The following is a 10,983-nucleotide window of genomic DNA, read 5'->3' as shown; positions in this document are numbered from 1 at the left end:
GTTATTTGATTGTTCTGCATGGTGCATTTAAACCATAAAGCAGTTTTGTACAAGCTGCTACCAAAGCTGCACATCTCATTCTGAAGTTCCACACTATAGTCTAATGAGGAGAAGAGTCTGAAAAACAGTCAGGAGATAAAACAAGCCAGAAGTTAAAGAAGTCAAGAGCGTATGTAATGAGCATTGATAGTTCAGATAAAAGACAGAACAACCTAGTGAAGATTTCATGTTTTATTGTTATTAAAAGTTCATTATGAAATCAGCACGACACATAAAAATAGATCTGTGGTGAATGGTACATATTACTGTTATTGCCCGGTCGTTTTGTGCACACTCTCACTTTTTAAAATCAGAAGGTAATGAATACAAGACATTTCACCAGCAAACTGTGAAACCAGTGTTCCTGCAGCAGAGAGAGGCTGTGCTTCCTGTTGACTCTATCCAATGTATAATGCAGTCAGAAATAGTCCTCTATTCACACTTAAAAATAAACTCAGTTTTAGAGTTTGCCCCAGCTGAAAATAACTGGAGAGTGAGAGCTAGAAATAACTCTTTTCTTAGGGACCTATTTCCATGAAAGTCAAAGGGATTTTTGACATGGATTTTAAAAGCAGAAGGACATAGCTATTTGTTGACAGACAGATAGAGAGGCCTAGCAACAGGAGCTAGGGAGGACCTGTGGCAAACAGGAGTTTATTATTTTGATCTTGCACATGCTGCTGAATCTCCTTGTTGTAGTAATTGTCTATGTTCATTGCAGCAGTGATTGCTGGGAGGAGCTGGGAGGGTGTATCAAAGCCAGATAGGGCGTCTGCAGCTCATTTTTTTTCCCCCCTGTTTGGGTTGGCATTGATTCTAACCCTGCACACCATTCATTGCAAAGTGACTTTCACCTGTGTGCTTTTTGATCCATGTGAGAAAATCAGAACAATACCACAATTACAAAACCCCTCACCAGGTCACTTACTGTTCCTACACTGGTATAAGCTTTTCTTCCTTACTTCTGTGCTTCTCACAGCAGACATCTGAGGCTGCCTTCAGCCCCTGACTCTTGTTCCTTACATTGTCACATCAACTCCAGGCGTGCTGAGAGGTTGCTAACTGACTCAGCAGAATTGTTGTTCTGCAGTTTTCTGCATGGAAAGGTCTCTGTGCAGCCTCAGTGCAGAAAACAGTGCTGCAGCTCTCTGGGGGAAGCACTTCTTGTGGACAGGAGGCCAAATGAGCCCCACGTCAGATATCCTGCTTGAATGTGTGTGGGGAAAAAATACCTTAGTGGTGTGGCTACTCCAACATTCTCCTGTTATTTATTTGGGAGCTTCTTTTACATCAGGCGAGTAGGAACATGAACCAATCCATGCTGTCCAAGCTTGTAAGCAATGCTGGTGTTTTGCCACAAGTCCTGGTAGGGAGCTGCAGAAGGTGGCAGCTAAAAATGTGGGAAAAGCCCATCCCTGGGAAGCTGCCATGCATCTCCATAGCCTGTGCCCTTGTCTAGCCCTGAAGTGCCCTCTAATGCCCTCTGAACTCCTGCTCCCTTAGGACTACAGCACATCATGCCACCCCAGCCTCACTACCAAGCTGAGTGCTGTGGCCACTCTGGCCTTGTTTCCTCCACAGTGAACAGTTTCAAAGATGAAGATAAAAATCTTGGTGCTGTTCCCTGTGTGGAAAATCTCTGGGCTTCAGTCTCAGCCTCACAGCAGGAGAGTGACAAGGGTGGAAAGCTGTCACAGCAGAATGGTGATTAAGGCCCTCCCTTTTGGTTTTCAGGCTGTTTACTCAAAACAGCCCTTGTGAAAGATGCTGAGCCTCAAGCACATGTCACATTCAACCGGTTTAGCAATATTACGCCTGTTTCTGCTCAAACTAGCCAGGGAGGGGAGGGAGAATATAATATTGTAGTGCAAGTTCTCATAGACAACATATTAATATTTAGTACAAAATGTTCTTTCAAGGTGGGGCAAACATTTCTAATTGTGACACAAAAAGAAGGTATTTTGTAACAGTTTTAACAAGTTGCCTGTGAAAAAGCGTTTGTGTGAAATATGTTTAGACAGACTACCTCACATGACACTGAAATATTTCAAGGCTCCTTCTGAGCAGGCAATAACCTAGTTTTGTTTTTATAAAATCAAATCAGCTTTATCACAGCCAATCCCAAACATAATTAAATAATTTGGTTGTGATTTTTTTCATTAGTTGTATTTTTTTCTTTTTCCTCTTTGGAAAAATAAAGCTATGCTAAGTTGAGTGTTTCCACTCCACATGGGTTTTACCTTCAAGACTTCTTTCATTGCAGAATCAACTTCCTCATTCAGAGGAAACCACAGAAATATTCAGCTAATAAATTTTAGCAAATTATTTCAAAGGCTGGTTCATTCACTCCTGAAGTCCTGAAGAATTGCAGCTTCCAAGAGGCTCACAGACTACTTCTCCCTACTGAAAAGCATTTTATAAACCTGACCTAATATGAAAACAGTCTTTATTTCATGCCTATTAGGGCTTACATCCAAAACAAAGATGTGAGTAATCCCTAAATTGTGGAGAGTGAAAAATTCAGGTATAAATTTTGCAGTGCAGTCTCCCATTTGAAACATTTGGATTTGACCCAAAGTCCAACTAAGTAGAAACAATTAAGGCCTCAGTTTTCTCTGACTTACACTGTATGTGCAAGTGTTCTGCAGTTGCATTTTAACATGATCAGCCAGTGTAAGTCAAGCAGGAGTGGAACAGCCCTTGGTTACACAGACATCATCCTTTTTTCGCCTGCCATTGCCTGGTAGTGCCAAGAGCAAAAGAAAAATAAAGAGGCTTCCAATCAGGTGATCGACAGATAGACGTGTAAGCTTTCTTTATCTGTGACTTTCTGCCCTTTCTTGAGCTCTCAGCCAAGCCATAACCCATCAGAAGAGGATTCACAGCCATTCTTGCCTCGAAGCCTGGCTCAGAAACCACAGCAGGGCAGGATCATGTGGTGGAGTTATGCAAAGGCAAAACCAGAATGAGGGTCATCAAAAGAGCATTTTCCCCAGAGAGCAAACTCCTGGAGCAGGAACAAATGGGAGTGCCCAGCACAGCAGGTGGGGACAGGAGCAAGGCAGGAACACCAGGCCTGGCTCCCACCAGAGATGCCCTGACACTGCACTGAGCTCACCTTGGCATCCCTGGTGTAGGCACAGTGCTGCGCCAGGCCCCCGCGGGAGAGCGAATGCGTGGGGGCTGTGAAAATCCAAGGCAGCCAAAATGCTTTTTCCAGGATACAGTAAAGGCATGGAGGGGGAATCTCTACTGGTGGGCTGTCAGGGAGATTCCCTTTGGGTTTGTGCTACTGTAGGGTCATGGTGCTACTTACACTTGCCACCGGCCCAGCGGGCCAGGCCCAGGCACCGGCCCTGCATCAGCAAACCTGGCTTTGGATGTCCAGCTGGAGAAAGCACTAGGCACAGAGGGTGCTAAATTTCTCTCCAAACAGAATTCATCTCCTGCCTGTATCAGCTTTGGACCCACAGGGAATTTCCAAGCTGGAGAAAAATCCAAAATACCTCATGTAGAAGCACCTTTCCCTTGGATTTTTATTATAATAATTTTTAAGAATATATTTTATACCGAAACACTGTCAGCATTCTTTATACAATGGAAAATGACACAGTCATTATGTATCATGTAAAAGAGTAAAAACAGAGCAAGACAGGAACATTTCAGTTCAATATGGAGTACAAATAGAATCTGATGTACAGCTTAAAAGCCACACGCCAGATAAAAAGTTAATCTGGAAAACAACAGGTTTTCTTTTATTTTGGAAGTAGAAAGAAAAGTCAGGGAACATCAAATGTTAAGGCTAAAAATTAAATTTTTTACTTGTATTTTACAGGTGGTAGCCTGATTCTTAATTCATCTGCAGCAGCAGCAACCCCCCTGCTTTACAAACAGATTTGCACTTGCAAGAAATAAGAATCAGGCTTCTATGCTCAGAGGACTCTGATTGACCTCAACAGGCTTTGGACTAGAGCCACAGTTGGAATTTCAGCTTGCAAGTCTAAGGCTTCTTAACTGCAGGCCAAATTAGCACAAAATGAGGCTTTGCATTGGCATTCTACCCTTAACTTTGGATATTCCAGTTCTGGTTGCTTTAAACCACACTTTTATTGCAGGTTTAACATAGTTCTGTTTGTGAGATACTTTTTTTGCTTTTTCTTAAATACTGTGCTACAGAGGATGTTTTTATAGTCTGGTTTTTAGTCCCTATATTATGTGTTTTCAAAATTGCCTGAATGTATGTTTATATCATGATTACAGCTACTCAGAAAGACCCACTGAAGTCCACTGTGAGCAGCCAAGGAAAAAAGTGTATTTAGTCCTAAAGAAGTCAAGAAAAGTGGCTGTGTTCATTTATAGTGTAGCACAATGACTGTGTTTATACAGCTATACCTACTATTTAAAAAGCTACTTGAAAAGTTATTATTCATGTGCAGTAGCTGATTTTCAAGCATTAATAACTTGGCTGTCTAGACAAGTTTTAATTGTCATATCAAAGGCCAAATATGTTCTCAAACAAGTGTAAAGAATCTCCCATCTCCCTTGGAAAGAGGCTGGTTCTCTTTCAGAATGAAGAGATTGCCAAATTTAACTTTTTCTCAGGTTATGAAAGCACAGTAAAACCCAAAAATTTGCTGTTTAAGTTTTTAAAATTACTTCATCTCAAACCTATCCTGTGCAGCAAAGTTAGTAAGCCCTGAAAAACAGATTCTAGTGAATATGCAGAGTTCCCCCCCACCAACTACCATGCCCACGTTTTCCCAGGGCCTAGAGGGCTCCATTAAAATGTAACTAAATGTGCGATAGGAAAAATGGTTTTTCAAGAACGATATGTAAAGTTTACCCAAAGAACCTAAGACATTTTGTACATTCAAAATGTTTACACTTTGCTGTTCTTAATCTTAAGATTGTTCATTTTTACTAATAATACATACAATGAGTATAAATAAATAAACTACAGATAAGTTTTAAAAATTGTATTAACAATACGTTGTGCAAAAACTCATAACGATCTACATTCTATGCAAATACCCTGACTAAATTACACAGGCTGTGTCCACGCACCCTCAGTCAGTTTTTGCACAGTCCATGGGCCAAACCAGCAGCTGAGGGCAATCAGCAAAATTCCATTAGGAGCTATGGAAGTAATGCTGATTTACACCAGCAGAAGGGCAGGCCCCAAGGTTTGTGCAAAAATGCCATAGAAATCAGTGGGAATTGTGCTTGACTAAGGACTAGACAGTTTGATTGTACCCCATTAAAGTGAGTGGGAGTTTTGCCATTGATTTCCATGGAACCAGGCTCAGGCCCTGGGTAAGGACGTCAGCACATGGCCCTATGTTGTGCTACACTACTCCACTTCAGTGCAGAAACAATATTTGCAAAAGAAAAACTTGTTTTTGTCGTCACTACTGTTCAGTAACCGGTTTTAGCGCTGCATTTCAGAGATTGCCTTTTCTGTGAGATTTGAAACGAGACTGCAAGTCTTTCTGAATCCATTCCAATTTGATTATCCAGCACAGGTGGGCTATTTTGATCCAAGAAAAACAGCTCAGTGTCTATAAACCAACAGTGCTCTTCGTTAGGATAAAACACAGCCCGGTTCATCGGCACAGGAGTGAAGAACTGCATGCGGAAAAGGAACAGGGCAGCCTTCCTACCATAGCTGTGTCCAGAGCCGGCTGTCACTGCTCCCAACGGACGATGGCACCTGAGCTGGTTTGGAATCTGCAGTCCTAACAAGCTCAGCCCAGTTTTGTAAGCTGAAGATCTCCATTTATCTTTATTGTGTCAATTGCTGACAGTGTTTCAATACGGTGGTAAAAATCAAAGAGCTGATGTCCATCCACAAATATTCTAAAACGGGGATGCTCGCAAAGTATCTCAACCTGCAAAAGATAAAATGTTGAAGCATGTTGTTCACAGTGTAACTGGGAAGTTGTTTCACAGCACACAGAGAGCACTTCAAAGAGCTACAGCTGCACACTGTGCTACTTATGTGCCACGCAAGAGACAAAGGTGAGACCAGTTTGGCCCTTTGACACCAGTTACGCTATGATGGATCTGCTCTTACTGCACAAGGACATTAATCCAATCTCAAATCTCATGTTGTCCTAGCAGTAAGCACGCTGCAACCCAGTCCACTGGCTACTGGGAGGTTTTGTGTCTTGGAATAACGCCAGAAACAGTCTCAAACTGCTAATCACAGCAGGAGGAAATTTAACCTCCAACCCAAACCTTACATTCCTTGTGTGACGGTTTCAGTTCGAACTGGGCAGAAAAGACTACAAAATTGTTGGTTTTGGTGGTGGTTTGTTTTTTGGTTTTTTTGGGGTTTTTTTTTCCTGCATAAGGAGACAGCTCCTTCTGCAATGCTTCCCACACTACTTTTAATTTACTGGAAGGGAGTAAACACGGAAAGGGGATATAAGTTTGTTCCTCCCTCCCACACACACACAGCTGCTGCAGAACTAAAACCCTTTCACTCCTGTGGCTGCAGACAGTCCCTGACAGACTGGACTCCATCCTGGGGCTGCAGTGAAGGAAATGCAGTGCAGGACTGCTGGGAATTCAGCTAGACAGCTCTCAGGAGGCACAAACAGAATCAGGGAGGACACAGCTCACCCCTCTTCCTGAGAGACTTGCAGAAATGCTCTGGAAAAGCAACAAAGCCTGGAGCTGAACAAGCTTGGACATGTTGGGAGATTCCTGATGTTTGGGGTGGCTTGAGAGGGTGCCCTGTTAAGCTTTGCTGGAACTGCCCCAGCAGGAAGCTGGGACATGAGGGCACAAAACATGCACTTTTACAGGCTCTTGGAGACCTCCAGGTCTAGACACACTAAGGAGAAAATCTTCAGGGAAGCCACATGTAAATCCTGGGTCATTTCCAGAAGCTGGAAGTCCAGAGTGAAGTGCTGCTACCAAACACTTGACTCTGCTTCTATTACAGTGTATAAAAATGGGAACAGGGCCCATGACAAACTGACTGTGCCAAAGCCCCAGTGACTTCGAGCACGCTGCACCAGGAGAAGTGGCAGCAGGCAGTCCAGGAGAGCTGGAAGTCCTGGATCCCTGGTAGTGCACCAGGTACCAAGGAAGCGGCTGCGCTGCCATGGAGCTCCTGTGTCACTGCAGCAGTGCCTGCCTGAGGCCTTGTTATGTAAAAGATATGGTTAACACTGCTCACGGTCCGCTTTTCACATCACCTGCGGCCACGCCACAGCACTAATTGGACTGGATCACAAGTAATTGGCAAGAACACTTAATAGTCTTAATTTATTCACTGAGATGGAGACCATCAAAGGTACAAAGTCAACTGGGAGCCTCAATTCTGTTTGGGCATTTGGGAAAAAAGGAGGAAAAAAAGGCAAAATAACTCCCCTCCTACAGTCTCCCATGCTAGATGTGCAATTTTGCTGTCCTGTATCATCATCTCTCATTAGTGGGACATGCACAAAACTTGCTCTGGGTAATTTGTCTGGCTCGTCTGAGGGCCCAGTCACCACCCAGTGCAGAAGGCAGTGGAACCCTTTCAGATGGAGCAGGACCCAGCCTCCAAGCCTTTTCAAGTACATTTCCCACACCACCAAAGGGTGTTGCCAGTTCTGATGGGAGGGTGAGTTTGTAGAAACAAGTAGAGCGCAACCAATTTGCAGCAAAACCAGTCATATAAACACCCTCTTAACACCAAGCATCTGGGGAGATGGTGAGCTTTTGGGGTTGGGGGAGATTATCTTGGGGGCAAGAAGGATTAAGAGAGTTTGGCAGCTGGTCACAGCACTGGCATTTAGCAGAGGGGCCAGTGAGGTTTTGTAAGAGGGACAGGGAGGAGGAGGGGTTTTCTGGGTCAGCTGCATGGAAAAGGCATGCAGCCTTTTTCCCTCAATGTAGTGAGAGGGAAGCAGCCCTCTGCAGCTGCATACTTTGTTAGTCCTGATTTGCAAAGACATCTTCACATAACCATAAACACTACAGATGGGACTCTGCTTCTAGGTCAACCCAGTCCATCCACAGCACCACAGCACTTCCATGTACACTGTTTTCAAGTGACTACAGATTTAAATTTGATGGAAGGTTTAATCCCAGGGTTCAGCAAAGAATACCACTATTGCTTAGCTGTTTAATCTGCTAACACGAAGAGCTACGGTCAACCTTAACGTAACATCCCTGGGGACAAAGGATGAACGTGATCCTTATTAGCTGCGCTAAATTGCAAACAGTACGTCCATTAAAAAAACCATCAATATATACAGCAGCCCCACTGAATATTAACATTCTCCAGTAATAACTTGTAATGCACTAATAACATAGAGGTACTTCTTAATTTATGGTTATAAAACTAAGCTCAGGAAGTTGCACTTCATCACACAGTATTACAACCTCCGACCTGTCATAGCGCCCAGGTGAGGTGTTCACAGCCCCATCTGAACTGCCTGCAGCTGCACGTAGCAGCGGGATCTCCATGCAACTGGATGGATACAAACAAACCAGCAACTGGTGTCTCAACCAGAGCAGTGCGGGCTGCGCTGTGATTTCATGAAAGGCACGTCAGGTTCTGCTGCAACTCGTATCAAATGACACTTTATCAGACATGGTGTAGGCCACTGCCATCCTGGTACTCACCCTAAAAGGCTGGTCCGGTATAAATGGAAAGTAAGGAATAGATGACTGCTCTTCCCCCCATTCTCCGGCTACACAAGAGTTTCTGACAAACTGTCTCTCTGTAAACACAGCTTTCAGTTCTATGGCTACATCCGCAGGAGGATCTTCAGATTCCCCACAAGTCAGACTGATGCCAAAGCTGCAACACAAACAGAACAGCTCTCATTCAGCCAGAAGAAAAGCAAAAAAGCCCCACATGCCACCAGTCTTATTTCTCATCTTATTAAAGCCGTATAGTGGCACAGGATGGAAGACAGCTCAGATCGTTCAGAGCTCTCTGAAAGCTCAACAGGGACAACAACGTGCTTATGGAATACATAGGTGTGTGTGTGTGTGCATTGGGCATATATCTGTACATATATGCAGATATATATGCTTGATACGCTCCTTGACTCCCAAGTGAAAACGGAATCCCTTGAAGAAATGCCCCCTCTATGGGTCAAAGGAGAAATCAGCATGCTATATTTAAAATGATAAAAATAATCCTTTCCAGAAAGAAGGGATCCGTGCGGATGTGTGTGTGTGTACGTGCGGGTGGCCGCCCCCCTTCGCCCCCTCCCCGGGCCCGGCGCCCCCGGCACGGGCAGCCCTGTCCAGGTGTTACCTCTCGGGGTTGAGGTCCACTATGCCCATAACTAAGATCTTCTTTCCCGGCCTCATTCCTCCTTTGATGTGCCCACAGAAGGGGACGATCTGGAAAGGACAGGGGGAAGGTGGCGAGGGTCAGCTCGGCATCAGCAGCGGCCGCCCTTGGGCAGCCCGAGCTGAGCGGGGGCGGGGGCCAAAATAAAATACCACCACCCCCACCAGAAAAACAAACAAACAAAAAAAAAAACCCAAAAAAAAAAAAAAAAAAAAAAACCCCAAAAAAAAAAAAAAAAAAAAAAACCCCAAAAAAAAAAAAAAAAAAAAAAACAAAACAAAAAAAAACCAAAAACCAAACAAAGGTGATTTACCAGGCGAGGGAAGTATACATCAGCTTGCACCGGAGATCCCAGGGAGTTGTTTAAATGCCCGTCCTCTATTTTCTGCAGGTAAAAAGGAGAGCGCTGAGGCAGGGCCAGGCGGAGCCCCCCAGCCCGCCCCGCTCCGCAGGTGCCCTGCTCGGGCCGCGGGCCCGTCCCGGTGCCCGTCCCGGTGCCCACAGCCGCACTCACCAGCGCGTCCCGCTCGGCCACGGTCCCCGCCATCTTGTGGAAGCGGTGGCGGCGGCGCTGGGGACAGGGCGGGGGAGAGGGAGGGAGGGAGGGATGGAGGGAGGGAGGGGGGTCTGTGGCAGCCGCGGCGGCGGAGAGGTAGCGGCAGAGCCGGAGCGGAGCCGGTGCAGAAGTAGGAAGGCGAGGAGGAGGAGGAGGAGGAGGAAGAGGAGGAGGGGAGGTGGCCGGCTGGCACTGCCTCGCCCGGCGGGGAGCCCAGCCCTTGGCCCGAGGGGGAGCCGGGCAGGGCGGGGCGGGGGCTGCCGCCGCTTGCTCCGCTCCGCAGCCCCACGGCGGGGCCGGCCCTCGGCGAGCGGGAGAGCGCGGCTCCGCTGAGGGACGGCGCTGGGCCCGGGCCGGCGGGGCCGGGCCCCTCACCTGGCGCCTGCAGGTGATGGGTGCCTGGGGAGGGGCCGCAGCAGCCCCGCGGCCATCATGTCAGGGATCACTTTATGCCCGAGCCTGGACACCTCGGCGAAGGGAATGCGCCGAGCCGGGCGTCCTGGGTGTTCCCTTCCTCCAGAGATGGGGACACTGCTCGGCCCCTCCGGCATGAACCTCCACCCCTCTGCCCTCCGTGCCCCGTGGCGAGGCCCCTCACGGGGCTGAGACCCCGAGCGGGGTCGGTGGGCAGAGCTCCGAGGGTGAGGGGAGCCTCCCGGCCGAGTGCGGCTGGGCCGCCCCGGGCCCGCCGTCCCTGCAGCCTCCGGCGAGGTGCGGTAATTGCATAAGCCGGCCCGTGCCCGTGAGCTCCCATTGACAGGCAGTGGCCGTGGTTACGCAACGCGGCGGTGTCTGCGGGTGTCCCGCTCCGCGGGAGCGCGGCGACCTCCGCCCGCGGCCACCGGCCCCGCTCGTGCCGCGCCGGGGTTCCCAAGCCTGTGGAAACCGCAGCAGGAGTGACCCGACCCGCCAAACGTGCTGTCACGGTGCTTTTGATGAGTTCAGGGTCTTGGGTGTGGGGAACTGAGGAAGGCTTTCCTGTCGCTTCTTCAGCACTGGGGTTTGATGGCATGAGCATGCCTTTAGGAACGTGACACAGCAACTGGATTTGGCCTGTGCTCTGCAGGACCTCACACAGGGGCCT

The 10,983-nt window shown here is 47.3% G+C and overlaps 1 protein-coding gene across 1 annotated transcript; it reads right to left on the bottom strand.

Moving 5' to 3' along the window:
• Positions 1-216: 216 nt before the first annotated feature.
• LGALSL (galectin like) lies at positions 217-10,636 on the bottom strand. Its single transcript, XM_039718960.1, has 5 exons — positions 9,858-10,636; positions 9,657-9,728; positions 9,305-9,393; positions 8,662-8,839; positions 217-5,927 (listed from the first exon to the last, which is right to left on the bottom strand). Exons 1-5 carry the CDS (start codon positions 9,888-9,890, stop codon positions 5,784-5,786), a joined length of 516 nt encoding a protein of 171 aa, XP_039574894.1. The 5' UTR covers positions 9,891-10,636; the 3' UTR covers positions 217-5,783.
• Between the last annotated feature and the right edge of the window lie 347 nt (positions 10,637-10,983).

This window comes from Passer montanus, unplaced genomic scaffold (assembly GCF_014805655.1).
Source record: "Passer montanus isolate IOZ18808 unplaced genomic scaffold, ASM1480565v1 scaffold40, whole genome shotgun sequence".
Taxonomy (NCBI): domain Eukaryota; kingdom Metazoa; phylum Chordata; class Aves; order Passeriformes; family Passeridae; genus Passer; species Passer montanus.
Note: the sequence above shows the minus strand (reverse complement) of the source record. Positions and strands in the feature narration are given on the sequence as shown.

Bases quoted from the DNA above. Each gene is read 5' to 3' on its own strand.
- LGALSL (XM_039718960.1), bottom strand. From the start codon at position 9,890: ATGGCGGGGACCGTGGCCGAGCGGGACGCGCTG. The intron at 9,394-9,656 runs GTAAATCACCTT...TGTCCTTTCCAG, and splicing joins ATGTATACTTCCCTCGCCTG to ATCGTCCCCTTCTGTGGGCA. The intron at 8,840-9,304 runs GTAACACCTGGA...TTTGTGTTGCAG, and splicing joins GTGGACCTCAACCCCGAGAG to CTTTGGCATCAGTCTGACTT.